Source organism: Diadema antillarum, unplaced genomic scaffold (assembly GCF_040938485.1).
Source record: "Diadema antillarum isolate AM-2024a unplaced genomic scaffold, OU_Dant_1.0 seq00001284_RagTag, whole genome shotgun sequence".
Taxonomy (NCBI): domain Eukaryota; kingdom Metazoa; phylum Echinodermata; class Echinoidea; order Diadematoida; family Diadematidae; genus Diadema; species Diadema antillarum.
The window spans coordinates 513025-536017 of record NW_027272063.1 but is presented as its reverse complement, the minus strand read 5'-3'; the positions used below and the strand labels follow the sequence as shown (position 1 = coordinate 536017).

The 22993-nt window shown below is 39.4% G+C and overlaps 1 protein-coding gene across 1 annotated transcript; it reads left to right on the top strand.

The window, feature by feature from the left end:
- Positions 1-210: 210 nt before the first annotated feature.
- On the top strand, positions 211-14407 carry LOC139707917 (microsomal triglyceride transfer protein large subunit-like). The gene is made up of 16 exons (XM_071619910.1): positions 211-220; positions 1101-1297; positions 1695-1928; positions 2654-2922; positions 4256-4406; positions 4988-5148; positions 6224-6392; positions 7113-7229; positions 7984-8196; positions 8810-9024; positions 9685-9782; positions 9922-10043; positions 10863-11090; positions 12215-12339; positions 12941-13111; positions 14233-14407. Exons 1-16 carry the CDS (start codon positions 211-213, stop codon positions 14405-14407), a joined length of 2655 nt encoding a protein of 884 aa, XP_071476011.1.
- The last annotated feature ends 8586 nt before the right edge of the window (positions 14408-22993 follow it).

Genomic DNA, 22993 nt, shown 5'->3' with positions numbered 1-22993 from the left:
TGGAATATTTGATAACCACATAGATAACAAATAATCTGGCTTTCTCCAGTCTGTATTACCCTATACTCAACTCATGCTTGACAAGAATAGGGCCTATTGGCGTACTTCTGTAGGCCTCTTTTTGTAATATGTCCATCTGTGCACATCACATTGTGTGTCTGAGTAGCTGATGATTATCTATGTCAAAATGTCATGTTGCTTTGCTGCAACATGGCTAAAGGTATAAAGTTGTATTAGTCCTTTGTACTTTCAGGTCTGAATATATACTTGACAAGAATGTAACCATATACCTCACATAGAATCATATACGCCTGAAGTGAACCCGCAATAAAAGTTTGCATTAAAAAAGGATGTGCATACACACCTATTGAGACTGTATCATATCGAGGTCAGCAGGAAGTTTATTGACCTTTGCAAGACTGATACTCAATTTTGCCACATCCACAGGAACCTGTGCGGGGAAATTGTTGGGGCAATCGAGAGAGAGCGTGATATGGAATCCATCTGCTCCAGGACACAGAATACATGATCACATACCTGTGTACAGATCAAAGTCTCTGTACCCAGTGTGATTGTACCCTAGGTCATACTGTGGTACATAGAAGTGTTCACACTTGAAAACTTTTACAAGTTATGACCAATATACAAGTATGTAGAGTTAAATAGCAAAACCAGTGAATGCCGTTCATTCTAATTTGAGATATTTGTGAATGAAGCTGCCCCCCCCCCAAAAAAAAACAACGAAAAGAATGTTCATGAAAACATGGGATATTCTTCATCATACCTCAAGAATATTCTGTTACACAGCACATTCATGTAACAAATGGAGTGTCACTGAAAAGGTCTATTTTGCCGTATCCGATGATGGATTTATTCTGAATATTTAGAAATGGTACTTAACCCATTTTGCGAGCAAACTCTATGTGAATTAAAAAATGGAAGAATAGGTCAAAGTGAAAAGTTTGCTGAAAGTCATGGAAAGATCTGCTGATTTTCTCTGCTGGGAAACAAACAATGGTTATTCATACAAAGAAAAGCTAGTCAACAAGAGATGTATCTTAAGATATAATATATTTCTCTTCTTGTGTTTTGTCTTGCAGCAATTGCATCTGCATACGAGGTTGGCAAGACCTACACATACAACTATGTCACTCAGACTGAGATAAACGACCCCAGTGTTGGGGAGGACTGGAGAAGTGATGGTTCCACAGTCGGATTCAAGATGTCCTCCCTCGTCAACTTGGCCGTCGTGTGGCAAAATCCCCAAGATGCCTACGAGAAGATCTGGAAACTCACGGTAAGAGTTCTTGATCGAAATCAAATGTAAATCCCTGTCAAATGAATGTCTGTTGAAGGAAGCAAAAAACCTTACACTGACTTCTTTTTTGGCCCTTTCTTAAAGGTGTTGAATTGTTAAACTGTAAAATTACAGTTTGTAGAATTTTTTATATAAATTTATGTTGTCAGTAGCACTTGAATTGTCCACACTCTAGCAGTGTGATGTAAGACATTCTTAAGGGAAAACCATAATCTTGGCAGTTTGTCATTGAAGGACTTGATACGGCACAGGTATAAAAAAAAACTTTAGTTGAAAATCCTACGATTTGCTATCTGTGCTTTCTGATGAGCAACCATAAGATATCACTCCAATATGTCATTTCCATATTTATATTATTCTTCCTTATCATAATCAGTTTGCGGATACCAAGCTGCAGAATCCATCTCGCCGTTCTGAGGAGACCAACACTTTCAGCTCCGCCCCACCCACCCTCCAGGTGGTGAGTGGGGAACCCCTCTATGTGGTCACAAAGGGAGGGAAAGTCAACTCAGTGTATGGCTCTACAAGTGACACACCCACCTCCTTGAATGCCAAGAAGGGGGCAGCCAGCCTTCTCCAATTCCAGTCAAGCGAGGGCACTGTGCAAGAGGTACAGGAGAGACTGTGGTACTTCAAACGTCAATATTTTTGCGCGATTAGCTGTAAAAGATATTCTCAGGTTCTTGAATTCAAACTCCACAATTGCTTTATACTCATATGTTTTCATCCAATATACAAATAATGCCTCCGGCGACACTTTGTGGTGGAGGCACAAAAAGACTGAATCTGTTTTAACATTTCCTGATCCATTCAAATGTATGGCCTGCGCAGAAACTACAAATAAGTGCATACCCACTTGCATTAAAATGATTACTACCAGGGCACATGCACACAAACACACTTGCACCGGCGTGGCATCACTGACGAAGCCCTTGATTCAACCCATTCAAAATGTGTAGAAAAAGGTTTTTGAAAATATCTTTTTTTTCATTTTCAAATCATTGTATGTATTATAGTCTTGATAGAAGTGTGCTTAGTTAATGAGTCAATAGAAAGCAATGATTTTCTGGAATATTATGTTGAATTTTAAATCATTCCAAGTGTGTGGAAACCCCGTTATAACAAGGTGGCTGGGACGGCCTCTTTTACCTTGTTATATCCACTTTCTCATTGTAAACACACTCAAAGAGAGACTAGTTACATACACTACTGGAAAATCCAGGCTGCTGCATTCCTTGTTAAAAGCAGTACCTCCTTGTAAGCAAGCTTGCAATGATAGGGTTTCCATGTATTTGTTTGTTTCATATTTGCTTCACACTTCATCTACTACGCCAGGCTGACTCATCGGGAGATTGCCAGGTCACATACTCGGCTGCAGGCGGCAAAGTGACTAAGACCAAGAACCTCGCAAGCTGCAGGAATCCGGCGTCGGTCGGCGACTTCAAGCACCCGCGCCAGATTCTTGGAGTGGACGTCCAGTCGGAGTGCTCCACCGTCTACACACTGTCTGAGGACGGGTCAATGGTCCAATCGGCCGAGGGGACTGAGAGCTACGGGATCAGCGTCGCAATCAGAGATGCCATTGCCTCGTCCGTTCAGTCAAGGTGGGTCGATCAGCTGCCTCGCCACTTCTCTTTCTCTGTCTGCCAAGGATGGAAACGTGTCAAAACCTCTGAAGCATTGTTTGGACTGATGAGTCTGTAGATCAGAATGCAACCAGCTGCAAATTTTTCTTTGAAGGACAGAGGATTAGTTGAATTAGGTCTTTCTAAGCTTCCATTGCACAGCTGTATGAGTAAGGAATATTGAGCTTGTAATAATTCTTGATAGTATTTTTGACAAAGTTAGGTTTGAAATGGCTGCAATTTCTTTGTTGATGTAATGACTGAATATCCCCTACCAAGGAGGTTTAAGAGATGGAGTTCCAACTGGTTGTAATTATTCAAACAGTTGTCACTGTACAAAAGAATTCCACAGGTGCATCTGTGCCTTTGGTGGTCGGGTTTGATGCCGCCGTCTTGCTGAGCAATCTGAAGATTCATTTTGAATGTTAACTTAATGTTGGCTATATTTTGCTTGTTTATTTATTAAATGAAACGAAATCTCACTTAATGATAAAGCTCATTAAACAAAGGTCAATCCCTTCAAGAAATATGTGCAAAAGTGTAAATCAGAGCTGTATCATGTGAAAGTGTTTAAAACTGTACCCTCCTGGAAAGCCGGTTTTATCACTTTTCCACTTAATTCCTCCAAATAAAACTGATATGGAATAATCTTTGAGTATAATTCTATATTAATAGATATATCAGATTAGTGGCCGGGCACGGCCAGTCGAGTGATTGTCATTTTCATTTCATCATTTTTTTGCGCAATTTCTATTCTCGCATCCCAGTGTCTTTACCTTTATATACCACCTATCTTTTATAAGTAGGGATGGCGAAAAGTAATTACCATCACAAAGACATATTTTCGTTAGAAAGTGGCTGATGATTATGCAATGAGAAATGAGTCAATTGTCTTCCTATCTGCGCGGCAGATCCAGTTTGCCACATGCTGCAAATACTTTCGAGTGGCAGCATCGAACGTGACTTCAAAGGAAATACGACAGTTGTGACTCCATTCTCTTGAACCTCCTTGCCCCTACAGAGTATCCAAGGCACCCTGTGTGTATTGGGGTAGCTATTGTGAGTAAAACCACACCAAAATGAAGTAGAGATGTTGATTATTGTGTGTGAAAAAGAAACAGATTTATTGAACTTGTAACAGAGCTGCAAATATATATACAGGACATATATAAAGTCCAGTATGATGAGCCATGACATAACTTGGCTTTTTGAAAAGATTCTCAAGGTAGTTTGTGGAGAAAATTGAATGCCCGTATTAATTAGTTCTTTTGTGTGCTATGCGTTTGTGTCTCTCTCTTTTACATGTTAACAGCCAGTCGCTGGTCTTTGAAAGTTCATCTGATGGAGCTGAGGTTCTCCAGGGGTCAACTGTAGAGGCCGCTATACAAGGTGCAGGAAGCTTCGTGGCCCAGACGCTGACTTTAGACCTAGTCGAGGAGCAGTGCACAGAGAATTGTCAGTCTGTAAGTCTCAAATTGCACGTGTGTCTCAAATGAAGATGAACTTTCATTGATGGATTTTCACCTGTGTACAATAGACAAGCCTCAATCTTTGCAGAGATGAAAGATGGTGGAATTGAGATATCATGAATATTCATACCTGTTTGTGTTTTTGTTGTGAAGTGATAAGCATTAACATGATGATCAAGTACTGAATTCATTTAATTTATGGGAAGGTATAAGCCAAAGTATGCAGATATATCACTGCTTCTATATATCTCAGTGATTTGACTTATTGTGTACATTTGAGTCAGAGGGCACCAGAATTATGAAGAATGAACTTTGATGTCATATTAGTGAAGGATTCTAGACATCTACTCATAAAAGCTGTTGACGTCTAGTCTAGCTGTCATATATAACTAGTACAAACAGAATTGCCTTCTAGACATGCAGTTCCTGATGCAGTCTTAATTTCATCTCGGTGATTGTTGCAGCTGCACAGAATTTGTGTGATGGATCAAAACATGCCAGTATGCATGCATATTCTGGACACACAGGGAATACTAAATGTTACCTCACTGTTATTCTCTTTTCAATGCTCTTAGGCAGCAGATGTAATAGAGAAGTACAGAGACTCCATCAAGGCAGACTTGCTCGCCCAGCCAGAATCCTCGGCAGGGTTTGTTGAAATTCTACAGGCCTTCAGGCAGGCTGGGAAGGAGACTATAGTTGATATAGTCAGGAGTGAGGCCAATGAGGAAATTCAGTAAGAAACTTTGTCATTTTGTGTATGTATATGTGTGTGTGTGTGTGTGTGTGTGTGTGTGTGTGTGTGTGTGTGTGTTTGTGTGTGTGTGTGTGTGTCTGTGTATGTGGTCATGTTTCATTTTGATCACAAGGACTCTTTAATACAGTCTATCGAGGATAGGGCCTAACTGGTTTAAGTCAATGACAGTAGATGTGACTGTGTGTAACCATAAATGTTTCCAACAGATTCACGCAAGATTTTGAAAAGTGAGAATTCTTTTAAAGGACAAGTTCACCTTCATAAACATAAGGATTGAGAAAATGCAACAATATTAGTAGAACACATCAGTGAAAGTTTGAGGAAAATTGGACAATCGATGCAAAAGTTATGAATTTTTTAAATTTTTGTGTTGGAACCGCTGGATGAGGAGACTACTACAGCTTGTGAGTCATATGCGTACAACAGTATAAAGAAAATATAAAAGAAAATTCAACATATTTTCACTTTTTTTCGCATAATAAAAGAGCAATTGACTTGCCTCTTTCTAAAGGCAGGGGGAATAATATTACCCATAACATTTATCGGTAACGAGTCAGGGGAATGTGTACTTTTTTCAAAAGATGGAATTTTGTGAAATTCTCTTTATATTTTCCTTATATTGTTGTACGCATGTGACATCTAAGTTATTCATACACTGCAGTAGTCGTCTCATCCAGCGGGTACTGCACAAAAACTTCAAAAATTCATAACTTTTGAACGGATTGTCTGATTTTCCTCAAACTTTCAATGATGTGTTCTATTAATATTGCTACATTCTCTCAATCCTTATGTTTATGAAGGTGAACTTGTCCTTTAAGGTTTAGAATGTGGATGTATGAATGTCAGTGGCAGATCCAGGCGGGGACGCACCAGGCGCGCATCCCCCTTTATTTTTTTTGTGAAACAAAAGAAATAAAAAGAAAAAAATAGGGGGGGGGTGGGTGCATGTACCCCCTTTAATTTTGTAGAGGCGCCTCCCCTGTACAGAATTCCTGGTTCCGCCCCTGAATGTACAGCTCATAATTCATTGATGCATTTTATTGATGATTTGTAGACCACAGTTGCTGGACATTGTGGCAGCCACGCAAACTACTGCATCATGGGAGGCTGCCTTGGAGCTGCTAGATTTCGGAGACAATGACCTCGCAGACGTGATCGAAAAGTTCCTGGTCAACCTCGCCTTCAACAATCACCCCTCAGTGGCACAGATCGAAAAGCTATGGGTACGTATATCATCTCAGCTGGGAGAGAGTGTTACAGCATCTTGAGTGGAACCCATTGTCTTGAATAGAATATTTCAGATAGACAACAGCATTGTTGGACCCATTGTGGCCTGCTTGGGGATCATCGGGGGTGTGTTGGTATGAACGCACCCCCTTCAGACCCTAAAAAAAAAAAGGTTTACTTATCATGTATGAACGCACAATTTAAATTCCATGGTCTCGGAGGTGGGACACCGCCATCCAGACTCTTGCCCGCTCGCTTATACGGGCTTGATCGCTTCGCTCCCTTGTATGTACACGGGAAAGAGCCCCCCGCCCCCCCTCTTTTTTTTTCACTTGTTAGCTGATGAAACCTGGTAGTGAAACCAGAAATATAAATGCCCCCCCTTGAAAAAAGCTGATGCCCCTGGGCCTGTGTCATCTTGTCGTATGAGCATACATGAAAATTTTCAAATTGTTGGCATGATATTAAATTCATACGATAATTCACTCACTGTTATGGTGAGTAAAACAGCCAAACTACCAGGATAAATTGAGTGATCTTGACTAAGGCCAAGTGCAGAATGCTTCAGTAGGGTTTTTGTGATGTACATATTTTTGTGGGTCTAATTGTCTTATCGTCATAGGGTACATAAAATATTTCACAAATTTCTTAAAAGAAGACATCTGTTGTAATATATTTTATAGCCTAATGTTATCATTTTGTTTTATCTTTCAAAGGGCATGGTCAGCAACAATGAGATATCAAACGAGAATGTGAGGAAGACCATGGCACTCTCACTGGGATCTATTGTGAAGACCTTCTGTGCCATTTCAGAGGAAAACTGCAACTCAGAGGTATGTCATCTTGTTTAGTTTCATAAGTATTCTGGATTGGAATTCAATATGATAGTTAAACAAGAGGTTCATGTGTACTCCCCCCCCCAAAAAATAAAAATAAATAAATAAATAAAAAATAAGAAATGTTCAAGTCTTAACAAGCAGCACCTTACAAGATACAACATGTTTGTCAGCTTTTAGTTCTCAGCTGGAACAGAATAGAGACTCTACTATTGACCTAAGGTTGTATAGTAGACCAATGGACAGATATCCTAGAAACCAGATAATGATATCAATTTATAAGTATCACAAAATTCTTTGCTGAATCTCATTTTTTCCTCTGCCATCAAGTTGCTAGGGGGTTTTGTTTTGACCAGTCAACTTTATGTCACGTGTAAATCAAGCATTTTCACTCGGTAGAGATATACAATTATGTACTAGTTATAATACCATATACTTGTTGTTTTAAACAGCTCTTATAGACTTACAGACTTTAACTGATGGAAATGTTTGTATGACCATATATTCTGGACACCTAAATATAATGCCTATGCAAAATCTCTGGTTCACTCAAACTATTTTCTCTTGAATGTATAGGCACACACAAACTGACACCTTGCTCGGGAATTCCAGCTTCATATTCACCAATCGTACCAATCATCCTTACGTACAATTTTTAGTGTACATGATATGCCAGCCACCCTTTTAAACATTGCAGAGCAAAATACAGAGCTAAGAGTGGTACCTGATCACTTCTGTTACTCGCCCACAGCTTGTGCAGGGCATTCTCAATCACTTTGTGGGAGGACTGGATGATGAGAACAGGGACACCCGTCTCATCTCGCTCTACGCTCTCAAGAACGTCGCCCACCCGCCGACCCTCCCCCGGATCCTGACCCTGGCCAAGGAGGACGAAGACATGGACCTCATTGAGATCGCCGTGGACGCCATGTCGCAGTTTGACGCCGCATGCTTCGACCGTGAGGTAATCAGAGTCTGTCCTCTTGTGCAGGGGTGGTGTTCCATGACAATTTTTGTCGTCTGCTCACCCCATAGTTTATCTAGGGATGAACTTCAAGATTACACCTAGATTACAAAAATGTCATCAGTTCCTTAATCCTAGACACATCTTCCTCTCTCTCTCTTTTAATAGTGCATCAGGTCCAAGCGCCACATGAGTGCACTCATAGTTTTTTTGTTTCATTGACTGTTTTTACGTTTATACCTACATGGTGATTTCATTGATACAAGGGTCTGGTTGGTAAAATGGTTTTCAAATATCATAGGTTGCATAATTACAGATATACTAGCAAACCTCAGACAGTCCATCATCTATGAGCATAGTAGCAATTCTTGCAGTTACCGCTATTATTTCAACGTACAATGCTTGAAAAAACTTTTATGAAATGGAACCAAGGAAAACAAGTCACTTCTCAGTTGCCCGAATGAACATTATATCTTGAACACCTAATTGTTTGGTTCTTTCATGTCTGCAGTTCTGTACTTACTAAAAATATCTGAGTGTGACAGTCTAACAAATGACCAAAAAAAAATCAAATTTTTGTCTGGTGGTTATACTCTTTGCATGTTTTGGATAGATTGTGTCTGGACTGAACTATATCTACCACCAAAACAAACGGCGTTTCTCCAATGTGGTGCGGGTGGCTGCTGTCTCTCTGGTGCTGGGCAAGAATCCCTCCACTCAGGATGTAGTCAATGTGGCACTCTCACTGAACTCACAGGAGTCAGATGAGTTTGCCAAGTTTGTCTATGCCAAGATGATGCTGCTTAGTCGGGAGAAGACACCAGCTGGGTGAGTCTTTTTTTCTTGGTGCGGGGAGTTGGGGTTGATTTGGACTATCGAGAAAATGAGAGATGAAAATTGAGCATTTGTGTCTAATTATATTTGTATTTCATGGCAATATCATAGTTTGATGATGCTCAGTAACATGTTGGATCATTGATAAGTGATGACATGATAACAGTGATGGTAGTGATAACGATGATGATGATGATGATGATGATGATGATGGATGATGATGCTTATTTTAATGATGATGATGATGTTGTTGAGAAAGAGGATGCTGTTGGTAATGATGTTAAGTGGACTATATTGATAAAAGCGTTGATGATACAGATTTTAATGATTCTTAAGATGTTTTAATGAAAAGGATGGTTTAAGGGGATTTACAGTTGTGATGGTAATGATTCTTTTGTGAAGGAGATAGAGGTGTCAGAAGAGAAAGGGGAGGAGTATCGGGAGAGGGAAGGGAGTGGTTTTGGTGGAATGTTGTTTGTGGTAGTGATGATGATAATTAAAGTCATGATTATTGTTAGTGATAGCAGTAATGACGGTGTTGTTAATGATGGTGATGATCATATATTGAGTGAGTGGGTGATGCATCCTAGCAAGTCTGTGCATCAGTCATGTATATTCAAAGCCTTCTTGATCCCTCTACATCATTTCCTGCAGGGTTGTGATCACTGATACACTGGCCGATATGATGGTGTACAACTACGCTATGATCAGGACAGGAGGATTCTCAAATGCCTACCAGAGCTTCCTAGCAGGTCAGTTCTGGTAGATGAGAAAACAAATTTATCTCCTGATTCAGACCACAGTTAACGTGAATATTGATATGTCAGTGGAAGGTACTAGGCCCAACTGACATTCTAATGATTTTAATGTTGGTCTTTTCTAATTCTAAAGAAATGGCAGCCGCTGCGGCTCCATTTGAGTTGGACCTACAGATGACTGGATCTGGTCTGCTGAGGAAAAGTTCCTTTGACGTCAGTCTCAATGCTGCTAATGACTCGCTGCTTATCATGCAGGTAAGTATGAGCACAGTCATACAGAGATATCCGAAGGCTGCATGTAAATGTCATGGCAGGACTTTTTGTTACAGATTTTCATATTGCTTTGAAGTGTCATTGATGTGTTAGGTTCAGTGGATTTCTCTGTGAATTCCTCTTGCATTATTCCTCCAATTCCTCATGAAAATGTTTTTGTGAAATTATACGGATGAAGCTGATACCTGTGTATCTTGTAGCCAGTGCAGCTGAATATAGATTATGCTTTTAAGATTACTGTAAAATGAGAAATTTTCGCGTGCATTTTAATTTCATGAATTTCGCGAGCGCCAAAATTCGCGAAATTAAAATGCATGCGAAAGTTTTTGTCTACACTACATGCATTGAACGCCAGTGGCAATTCGCGAAAATTTCATGCTGCGAAAAAGGCTGTCAGCTCCAATTCGCGAAAATTTCATGCCGCGAATATATCATGTTTTACAGTACTTTATTGTCAGGGGCAGATCCAGGAATTCTGTAAAGGGGGAGGGGGCATGTTTTCATTTTTATTTCCTTTGTTTAAACTTAAAAAAAAATAAAGGGGGGGGGGGAGGCGTGCATGGTGTGCCCCTGCCTGGATCCACCACTGATTGTTTTGCAGGTTCCAATGAGAACCTTGAGAATATGTCTATGCAGTCTTTGGAGTAAACTAACCACAATTGAGTTGGAGAAGATATTTTGTTAAAAACTAATTGTTGGCATGAATATTATCTGTGTTTCTTTGCGATGTTGGAAGTAGATTTGCCCAATGTGATCTGACAAAGAGAAAAGGGTGATTATAAAAGTTTTCTCGCCAACTAGGTGCTGCTGTTCTCAAGGGGCCTGGAGAGCTTCTTTGGTGAGGATACCGGCGATGAAGGCGAATCTACAGCAGGCATTGCTGTCCAGCTGCTGGGCATCTCACTACGGCCAATTGTCTTCTTCTCGGGGTCCGGCGACCTGATGAGCATGGCCTGGAGTCTAGGCTCTGCCTCTGACTCATCCTACTCAGCTGTCCAGGGCCTGATTCTCCTCCAGGACCACTCACAGGTGACTGACTTTTAATACCCCATCTCATAATCGCCAGCTTCCTGTCCCTTATTGATTGTTTCCATGCAGATAGTTCTCTTTACTTTATGAGTGATAATGGCTCTCCTCCTCCTCCTCCTCCTCCTCCTCCTCTTCCTCCTCCTCCTCCTTCTCCTCCTTCTACTCCTCCTTCTACTCCTCCTCCTCCTCCTCCTCCTCCTCCTCCTCCTCCTCCACCACCTCCTCCTTCTCCTCCTCCTCCCCCTCCTCCTCCTCCTCCTCCTCCTCCTCCTCCTCCTCCTCCTCCACCTCCTCCACCACCTCCTCCTTGATTGATTGATTGATTGATTTTATTTCCGCAAAATAAAAAAAATATGTACATCACTTCTTATTGAATAATACAAAGAAATTATCACAAAAGTACATGAAACTGCGGCTGGATAGCCCTACTCAGCTCCGCCCTCATGGTGGAGCTGTTCTACCGAGGGGTCCAGAAGAAAACACACTCGGTATATCTGAAATTAACATGCAAACTTGTATCAACAAAAACTACACTAAACAGAATTAAAATAACATCCTCTACTACCCTACAGTTATACGAACACTATTACCATGATGGCAATAAGCCAAATCAAGGAATTTAACAAATGTGTACATCTACGCTTTAATGAAATAGAAGAAAAAGAAAAAAAATACATCTACAAATATACTCAAATTAAAAATTTGATACTATTATATAAACACGATCCTCTATAACTAAAAGACTTACGGCAGTATTGAGTTTTGGGTTTTGGAAGAACAAGAGTACCCACAGAACGAAGATCCTTCTCCTCCTCCTCCCCCTCCTCCTCATCCTCCTCCACCTCCTCCTCCACCTCCTCCACCACCTCCTCCTTCTCCTCCTCCTCCCCCTCCTCCTCCCCCTCCCCTCCTCCTCCTCATCCTCCTCCACCTCCTCCTTCTCCTCCTCCTCTCCCTCCTCCTCCCCCTCCCCTCCTCCTCCTCATCCTCCTCCACTTCCTCCTCCTCATCCTCCTCCACTTCCTCCTCCTCCTCCTTCTCCTCCCCCTCCTACTCAATCTTTGTCCTCCTCGTCCTCATCCTCTTTCAAAATGTTGACACTAAATTTTCTAATTGTTCTGCAGAGAATCTCCCTTCAGTCAGGCTTTGAGGTGGATGCCAGCCTCCAGGGAGGCGTGTCAGTTGATCTGGGTGGTGGCCTTGACTTCAGTCTCTGGCATCGCACTTCAACAACAACCGTCTTCAACAGGTAGGCCTAACCATCTTGATTTGAGTTTAGGCCTAATGTATGAATTATAGCCAATAAAAGGGATGTTTTAGAGGTACAGTGTATCTGGAATTCTTGCAGTGGAAACAAAGTGTTCGTGGCTGATTTATGCAAAGGTCTTTGATAAGAATGTGAGACCTGATTGTTTGAAGACTTGATTTAATAGGAGACTCTCATTTTGTGTGTGAAAATATGAACATTGAGAACACTTATGAGACTGATCTCTCTCTCTCTCTCTCTCTCTTGTTATTATTCACAAGCATAAACATCTTGCTACGTACGCAAGTGCGAGCCACTCATTTTCCAGTTCAGAGTTGACTCCAAACTCTAGTAGATGTATGGTACTTTTTTTTTGCAGTTTGTGCCTTCTCTAGATAATGATTATAGATAATAATGATTACATTGAATGGCTTTAATTCAGGAATACCAGGAAATATTGCACTGGCTAGGGCCAATATTGCACTCGTATTCGATTTGTGCAGTATTGGCTGTAACTCATGCAATATTCCCTGGTATCCCATTCATTTTCATCCAATATAATATATACAATGTATATTCATCCCTTGCTTTATTTTGCCGTCAGTGGTGCCATGTCGATACGAGGGTCAACCCGTCTCGTCAGCCCGGTCCTGAACGCGGGGGTCAAGTACGGCGCCGACGCCAAAGGGCACATCGACTTCGTGACGACGGTCAAATTCTCATCGCTTCCTCCATCCTTCTGTCTCCAGATGATGCAAGAACCTCTGTCGTACAAGTAAGTTTTATCAAGTGTGCTAGTCTGTACCATTGTGCATAATGCCGGGGGGTTATAAATTCTTGTAATATGCAATACCTATATAGTTAAATTCATGCTACAGTCGTATATCGTCCCTGTGGTGGCACGACCTTGTCTCTAAACAGTTTTTGAATACCAGGAGAGTGAAAAAAACTTTTTTCTTTTGCACATCTTTTTTGCAAAATAATGCCAATATTGATTGCAAATAATGTAGAAACATTATTTTTAACATTAGTAATTGTAATATATTAAAACAGTATTTTTTGTATTTGTATTTGTATTGCAGTTTTTGTAATGTACGGGTTATGCAAATTGAGATACCATTTGATGTCACCCTAGGGGTGATATGTGATTAAAACATTTTTTGCAGCTACTTGAAAGGCAGGCAGCCACTTGCTTGAAGTGAATCTCAAAAATAAAATATTAGGTTTCAGGTAAGTTTCAGGGCATTTAGAATGGTTGAGATCACCCGCAATTACACAACCTTTCTGCCACAAGCTTTTCTAGAAAAGTGTTTGCAAGGAAACTACAAGTGTTGTCGGATTGACATTGAATCACATGATATCAGCTTGCATATTCCTAGCATTGCACACTTTGTGCATGGCTCTGCATTTTTTTCATCATAACCAGGGCCCATGATATGCAACCCTGCTACAATGTTATCACATGAAAACAATCAGCATAATATTATATTACCTACAAGTATATATCTTTATCTCTTATTGTCTCTTTACAAGTGGTAAAATGATATGTACCCAGGTTTGCGTTAAATGCAGAGTATTCTCTCCCCTCTCCCCCAAAATAGAGGGAAATATATGAATTTATCCATGACCTTCAAGATATTAAGACAGATCCATATAGACTTATTAAACACATGGCATACTTAATTCCAATCAGGGATGAGTTGATGTGGCTGTATAGATATGTTTGGAGTCTGCTTCAATGTGATATAAAACATCCTCAACGAGATGTAATTTCATTTGGATGAATAGTTTGAAACAGTGACAAAGCCGACAGAGAAAATATTCATTACGATAAGTAGGTAATGCAGACATCGTTATTTGTCATTTTTATCGTAAGTTTCTCTTCTTCGCTTCCAGACAATTTGTGAAGAAGTTTGAGCAGGCGGAGAAATCTCCGAGGAAGTTTGCCGTGTCGTATTCTCGCAAGACAAGTATACAGGAAGGGTCCTTCAAGCTTTTCGACGAGAACTCGCCCATGTGTGATGAAATGTTTGGCGAGAAAGAAGAGGAGCAATCATCTGGCTGGTGGTAAAACATTTTTGGAAAGAATGAAAAATTAAAAATCACATAAAACGGGATTCCATAGTTGTCAAAGTAGGTAGCAGAAATTGTGAGTTCAACTCATTCCATCCCTGTGTATCAAACAGTTGACATTGACTGCAAGACGTTGATTTGATCAATTTAGATTTATAGGCATATTTATTTGTCAGATCGGTGTATGTAGAGAATATGCAGACTAGCCTCTTTGACTCATTGTTAGCTTAATGGATTTCAACGAGGATAAATTATGAATGTCAACTTTGCTGTGCCATTCGTCATATTTTTGTGCTGTGTGTGGTAAGTCATGATATTAAAAAGAAAAAGCAAAATGCAGAGGAAATGCAAGATGGTTTCCTGTCTAGAAATTTATGCCTTTTTTCACAGTTGGTATTGATATGTATAAATGACTATAGAATTAATGAGCTGTATGGCATTTCCAAGTGAGCACCATTGTACTGTCTCAATTGACAAAATATTTCAGTTGAAAAATGGTGAAGATATAGATATTATATTTTGAGGGGGAGTTTGTTTACACGTGAAAGTGTACATGTTGAAGTTGAAGATGCGTTTGGTGCTTGTTGTTGAATATAGACTCCTAAAGGGCCTGCTGTAAAAGTGTGTCAAAACATTATGCAATATATGTGTGGATTGTATTTAGGAAATTATGTGAAGTTGCCTTGTGTGCCATAAGTCTCAGTCCCAATGATACACTGTAAATGCAGAAATTTTCGTGATGCATTAATTTTCGTGCATTTCACGCTACTTTTGGCCAGCACGAATTCTAAAACCCCCCAAAAATATCTTCTTAATTTTATCTGCACATTTTGAATGGATTGGCAATTGGACAACGTGAATTCAAGAACCTTGCGATTGCATTTTTGAGCCATGCTGCTCCAAAAATTGAATCACGCGAAAATATCGACGTTTCCAGTATATGACAAAAAACAGTGTCAGCAATGTATGTGTAAGATACAAGATTGACAGCCAGCTTGTTTGGCAAAGGAAAGGGAAACAGTATGTTCAATTTCATGGTTGCTTTCGCAGAGTACCAAAAGAACTTTCCAGTGCCAGTAAGAATAGAATCTCACTTTCTCAGTGACTTTGGCACAAAGTTTCCTCCATACATTTTCATCCTGAGCATTCATGAGTATATACATTTCTTAAAGACTTGTTTGGCTTTTTTTAAGTGAAGTATAAGACTCTTTATTATTTCTCTGTTTGTGTAAAGGTGAGATCCAAACATTATGTCAGTGGGATTTTTTTTTTTTCTCACACAAACAAAACCAAAACATATTTTTGACAGTCAGAAATATACACAAAACACATTTGATGTCAACATCGCATAGTATTATTTAGAGTGTATAAAAGTGCATGTTCCCCCACTCAGGTTTTCATGTGACATGCATTTAAGCATTCATCTGTTTCTATAATGCGTAATAGTCATATGATTAGCTATTCGATTCCACAACTCATGTAGGTAATTTGATTGATAGATCAACCAGACAAAAAAAAAACAACAGAAAAAAAACCCAAACAAACAAACACCTCCCCCCACCAAAAAACCCCCCAACAACAACAAAACAACAACAAAAAAAAAAAACACCTTGGTTTTGGAAATCGCTGAGGGAAGCCATAAAAAAGAACGTCATTCAATCAATATCGCTACAACAAATCAACAGTGCGTTTGTTCAGCAGTGATTTAGCATTAAAGTGGGTACACTTAATTGATTTTAAGCTTACTTAAAGTGAACCATGGATAAGATGGTACGCACACTGCAGTGTGGCCTATGGTTCCATGTCAGCTCTTATTGTTTCAATGATTAAACATTCACCTGTAAAAATGAATTGATGTGCACAGCAAACATACAGTATATCACTCTATGCAGTACATATTTTAATGTAAGCGTACTTCAAGGTGGAGACTTATATTTAGTGAATGAATAGAAACACAACCAGTAAATCAAATCATTTTAGAAATCATTTTAGCAAAAATGGATGGAGTTGGAGAAAGTTGGGAGTATTTGCACACAAGTAACCCAGCAAGCATAGTATGCTGTAGCAAGCAGCAATCGACCCTCTCTCCTGTTGTTGTTTTTTTTTTATGCATCTTTGCCCTGACCTAGTTGGTCAAAAGGTCAGGAGAAGGGTAGTTTACAACCCCCCATACACACACACACACACACACAGTCTAAAGCCTGCCGCACACTTTACGATCCGACCGGTCGTACGATCTTAAGACCGGAAGTGTGACGTCACCAGTCTTGCTAGTTTCCAGTCGTACGACTGGGTCTTAGTGCCAGTTAAAGGGATTTGACATGTTGAATTTCTACAACCGGTCGTGGGCTTTCAGCCAATCAAGATACAGTACATTGTAAAATGCAAGCGCACGCAGTGCGCACTACTTGCACTTTAAAGGGACTGTACAGTACTGGTTGAGGTAGGGATTCATGTTTTGAACATTCCTAAGTGAGATAATGAAAAGCCTCTTATGAAATATGAAAGAGCATGTAATTTTAAGAAGGATTCAACATTTATTTGATGAAAATTGGTTTTCAAATGGCTGAGATATCCCAAAAAGTGCTAATAATAAAAGGCGACATGCCCCAACTTTATTAGTATCTCTTTGTTTCACCTTGTTTTTGGATATCTCAGCCATTTCAAAACCGATTTTCATCGAATAAACTTTTGATACCCCTTAGAACCGCATGCTCTTTGACATCTCGTCGAGTGATTTCTGAATATCTCACAAAACGTTAAAAGCTAAATCTTCACCTCGACCAGGACTGTACACACCCTTTAAAGACACTCAGTCGTGGCGAGTGGTTTGTGCGGCACGGAGACGAACGCAACACGCTGCCTCCTCCATTCTGTATCAAATATAGTGACCCCGAATGAGAATAGCGCTGGCTCAATGGGTCAGCGAACAAAACGTAAGAGTTCTGTGGGCTACAAGAGAACTCTCTGTGCTAATCTCCTAACCCAAAATGGCTGTCCGAGCGAGCCACGGGAGCTTTCGAATGGACGCACACTTTCAGTGCGCATGCGCATGAAGAGAGGCCAAAAGAGCCACGCGGCTTCTGACCTCTCTCCTCCAATCACCGCAGCTCGCGGTGACAATATTTGTGTATGATGCGTACACACACGCACACGCGCGTCTTCTGGCCTCTCTCCTCCAATCACCGCAGCTCGCGGTGACAATATTTGTGTATGATGCGTACACACACACGCACACACACACACGTGTCTCAGTGGCAGCATTGTTCCACACGTTTATGGATATAGCACCGAGTCTGGCATTGCGCAATTGCATGCACAAACTTCGGTCGTTCGAAGTTTACGTACCATTAGGGATGGCGATCGGCTGCCTTTAATACTCATTGGTAAAATGTACTGAAGACAGAACAGTCGTAAGCCTACTCGTAAGGTCAGGTCGGATAGTGTGCGGTGGCAGGTCGTACGACTGGGTCTTATGGTCATAAGATCATAAGATCGTGAGTCGTATAGTGTGTGGCAGGCTTAAGACATCATCCTCATCATCGTCATCATCATCATCATCATCATCTAGAAATCTAATAGTCTAAGAAAGTGTTTTGGAAGAAGATCAAGCATTTTTCAGAGACATTAATTTTTGATTATGCAACTTGGCAATCACTTTTGTTGAATGTGACAGTACTAATTCCTTCAGTGTTTCCATGCTACATGGTCTTACGATAGGTTTAGGTTTTGCGATGTGGTACCTGTGATATAAAGTTGATCATGTTTTGAGAAACTATAATGTTTGATATTATACTACACTATGTATCATTGTGTTGTGTTGGCATTGGTGATGTCATATCATGTTTGATCTATGCCTTGGACATCCACAGTAAAGTATTATTTTTTTTAAAGGATTTTTCTAATTTTGCACTCGGCTTTTGTACTGGCAGGTTGGCCAACTTTGATGAGAATAAATTCCATCTTGATGAGATCATGTCTATACAGAGTAGCCATGGTTGTAAGTGTGTGTGCATGTGTGTGGGTGTGTGTGTCGGTGTGCATGCATCCACATTGTTCGTAATGATGTTCACATATGAGGAATATACAGCAATACTGTACTGTATTGAAGGACACATAATTTGAAGCATTTTCACCATTTGCAATGAGAGTGCAAATATACCCAGGTGTAAAAAAAAAAACCCAAAATAAATAAAACAATGTACAGATAACAGACGCACAAACTTCAGGTCATCTAAAGAAACAGAGAGAGAGAGAGAGACGCACACACACACACACACCACTCATCTACAAATATTCTACAATCGCAAAATAAAGGTTATCTGAACAAGCAATGTTTAGCTGGTGGGGAAATATTCACCATTTAATCATTCTCCACAACACAAGCCCATCTCAAATCAACTGACTCAAATGGTTAACATTCTCACCATTGCCACAATACCTTCATACCTAAAGACTTTGATTACTGTAAGATCAATTGTTTCAAAAAATAAAACTTTCAACATTAAAGGAGACCTCCAGATGATTTTCAGATTTTTTCATTTGAACCACTATAAATTAGTTATACTGAGGACAGAGTTTTAGAATTTGTGATAATTGGGATGAAGAATAAGAATATTTTCAAAATTTAGAACAAATCGCAATGAACAAGGATGATGACATGGCAGAGTCATCGTAAGAATGCATGAGCTGGGACCCAAGGAAGCAGAACAAAAGAAGAAGGCATGCATAGATTATACACAGGTGCACTCGCAAGCAAGCGGTATTGTAATGAAATTACTCTTGACTACATTTCTGAAATAAGTGAACCTCCTATGTCAGCATCCTTGTTCAGTGTAATTTGTTGAAGGTTTTTCAAAGTATTGTTTCTCTGCTCAAGAACCACAATATATTCCACAAGTCTATACATGGAGTCGTCAATTTATGTACTACATGATGTGAAATTATGAAAATCGTCTGGAATGTCCCTTTAAGACTCTGCACAGATGACTGCATGCCAGACTGCTCAAGAACAAAAGCAAACCAAATGACAAGACCTCATCGAAAATGAGCACACTGGTTCATTGATTACTAATGATGGTAATGAGTTACTGTGACCTAGGCACAGGCTGTAAATTCCTTCATAATCAACATGGAACAACAAAATTCAAAATCATGTTCGTTTATCCCAGCAATATTGCCTTGAAGCAATAGTCTCACTAAACTGGAATACACCACACAAACAAATAAAACAACTCGCCAACCAAGAAAACTGCACAATACATGTATGTGCCTGTTCGTGTGGTCATGAAAAAAACATGAAGCGTTGAAACATGCAAAGCCCAATGCTGATAACGCCCCGGGTCCATTATTGAAAATATCTCCAACAGAGCTGGGATAGATAGCTTTACAAGCCACATCTTCTACAAAGAAACTTAAAATATTCATTTTTCACATGGTAAAAATGCTTGGTATAATACTTTTTGCATTCAGGAGTGCACATATGCAATATTACATATGGTAAAAAGTTTGTGACATGATCAAATGAACAATCCAACCAGTATTGAATTGCAACATTAATACATATTCATATCAGATCATGCACCACTAGGTGAATATTTCTGGCAATTATTAGAAACAAAGATCATACCTGATGGGAGAAATGATGGAAAAATGCACAATGTCCCCATTTCCTACAGACTACACATTAAAATGGAAATGCCGATGGGAAGACCTTGTCTATCATTGTACATTGTACAACATTTGACAGGAGGGAACTGCCAAGTTGAAGTCTTCTACATATTCTACATTTCTTCTACATGCCCATGTGCATTCAAAGTACCTTGCAATGAAACCTAGAAGGTAGAAGAGAAAAAAAAAATGATCCCTCCCACATCACTGATGAATCAGTGCCCCATTATGCCCCCAATAGAAATATACACTTGAATGAGTCGCACTACAACTATTTACTTCACTGGACTGCATCACATACAGAGTAGTATGCACCTTGCAGTGAGTTCTTGGCTATTTTGAGATTTTTTTCATCTCATTCAGCATATATAACCCCAACAAAATTCCGATTTTGTGTTATCTCATGCAATCCTGCATTTCACTTAAGACTCCAGTAGAGCATATTTTATCAACCCTAACATCATCCCAAATTTGCATGAAAAGAGAAGGAACAAGGAGAAAAACATAAAATTTACATACATATAAGTATAATATGTTGATAAATTATCAAATCACGGCTAAATACCTTTAAATAAATGAATACTGAATGATAGTCGCATCTGTTTTCTCCATACTCGTTCTGAATCAACAGTTTTGGGGCAAAATAGGACAAAGTCAGAGTGCAGAAGACTACATGTGCGTGGAATACTAGAGCCTGGCAAAATTTCTTGCATTATGATACCATCCTCTGATCTCCAAACCAGTAGGTATGGAAAGGAGATTATATTCTGGTGTGGGATGATCCTGTGTAGAAGGTGAATGCTCAAAGATTGACATTTTCATTGAGTTCGCATTCTTCCATACGAATAAGTTTTCCTTCTTGATGCACTCTTCCTTGACATGATATTTATGCTCATCATATTGCATTAAATACTCGCATCACATTCCCTGCAGCGAGACACCAGTTACGTTCAGACGGTGATCCTTAGCTTCAAAGCTAGCTAACTTTGAGGATAAGTTCTTGCCCCTTGAAGGGATGGTATAGTTTCAGTTGAGATGGGAATTCAGATTTTAACTTTTTTTCAAGATAATTGGAAACAACTAATTCAAAATATTAGAGAGGATACAATTGTAAGAGGAATTAAATGTTTATTTGATGAAAAATTGGTTTTGAAATGACTCAGATATTAAAAAACAAGTAAAATAAAGTCGTCCTAGTAAAAGGTGGGACCCACCCTTTATTAGGACCTCTTTGTTTTTGGAAATCGCAGCCATTTCAAAATAGATTTTCATAAAACAAACTTTAGATTTCTTTAACCCTTTGAGGATGAGTCCGGAGTATACTTGGGCACGTGTCTATGGGAAGTGCGTGTTGTAGCAAAATCAGCCCATCCTCAATGGGTCAAGATCACCGTCTGAATGTAACTAGTCTAGAAAACTGCCTATCAATGAATCATCATGCTGTCAATATACAACTTAATTCATGGGTACAGTACATTGAGCAGCATGATAGAATACAAGAAGAAATTGAAAAAAAAAAATCACTTTGAATGGGGAATAGACTGAAGGCCCCGTCACGTCAAATGGGGTTCTGGCCATGGAATGGTTTCCGTGGCCAAGGAAGATCGTATCAAATCACTACCAGAGCAATTGCATAAAACCACTCCTATCACATTCTGGTTACAGCAGTACAACAGTTACCAAAGAACCTGTGAATACTATTCTAAGCATACTCACTGAACAATCCATAAATTACATTGATATTGTAAAACAAAATTGAACATTTCATGATATACATTTGCTTCTAAATTCAAATCTACATTGAAATCTATGCACAGAAATAAAGGAGATAATATCTTTCTAGATATGGAAATGCTTTGGACATTTGAGAAGTTAAAGGACAAGTTCACCTTCATAAACATAAGGATTGAGAGAATGTAGCAATATTAGTAGAACACATCATTGAAAGTTTGAGGAAAATCAGACAATCCGTTCAAAAGTTATGAATTTTTGAAGTTTTTTTGCAGTACCCGCTGGATGAGAAGACTACTGCAGTGTATGAATAACTTAGATGTCACATGCGTACAACAATATAAGGAAAATATAAAGAGAATTTCACAAAATTCCATCTTTTGAAAAAAGTACACATTCCCCTGACTCGTTACCGATAAATGTTATGGGTAATATTATTCCCCCTGCCTTTAGAAAGAGGCAAGTCAATTGCTCTTTTATTATGCGAAAAAAGTGAAAATATGTTGAATTTTCTTTTATATTTTCTTTATACTGTTGTACGCATATGACTCACAAGCTGTAGTAGTCTCCTCATCCAGCAGTTCCAACACAAAAATTAAAAAAAAATCATAACTTTTGCATCGATTGTCCAATTTTCCTCAAACTTTCACTGATGTGTTCTACTAATATTGTTGCATTTTCTCAATCCTTATGTTTATGAAGGTGAACTTGTCCTTTAAAGTTTGGCCAGTCATTAGAATCTGATGAAGCAATCTCCAAGATATTTGCTTCAAGTGGTCTATGAGAGAGAACAAATATAAGAAACAAAATCCAAGAAGCTCTTTAACAGAAAGGGAGTGGTGCAATATTAGGAGAGACGTTTGCAAAGCAATACACAAGATTGCTAGTTTGGTATTCAACTCGCATCAGCTGGACCACCGTCAGCTCCTTACACACATCTCATTTTTCTCTCGCAATACAGGATAAAATGCCATAAAAATAAAATATTCTCTTGTATGCATGTATGTACATTCTCAACACATCACTATCATTAATACATTTTGTTCTACACTGTGTCATATCACTATGTGTATGTACCACAAACAATTCACACAGCAAAGAACTTTATGTCAGGGATATAATGCACACACAAACGACAATTACTGTGGTCCTTTGCTGAAGTTTTGGTATCAAGTAGTTCATG

What these genes read in the sequence shown, in the direction of transcription:
- LOC139707917 (XM_071619910.1), top strand. An exon ending in CACAGATCGAAAAGCTATGG is followed by an intron (nt 6,393 to 7,112) that starts GTACGTATATCA and finishes TATCTTTCAAAG; the next exon opens with GGCATGGTCAGCAACAATGA. An exon ending in CGGGAGAAGACACCAGCTGG is followed by an intron (nt 9,025 to 9,684) that starts GTGAGTCTTTTT and finishes CATTTCCTGCAG; the next exon opens with GGTTGTGATCACTGATACAC.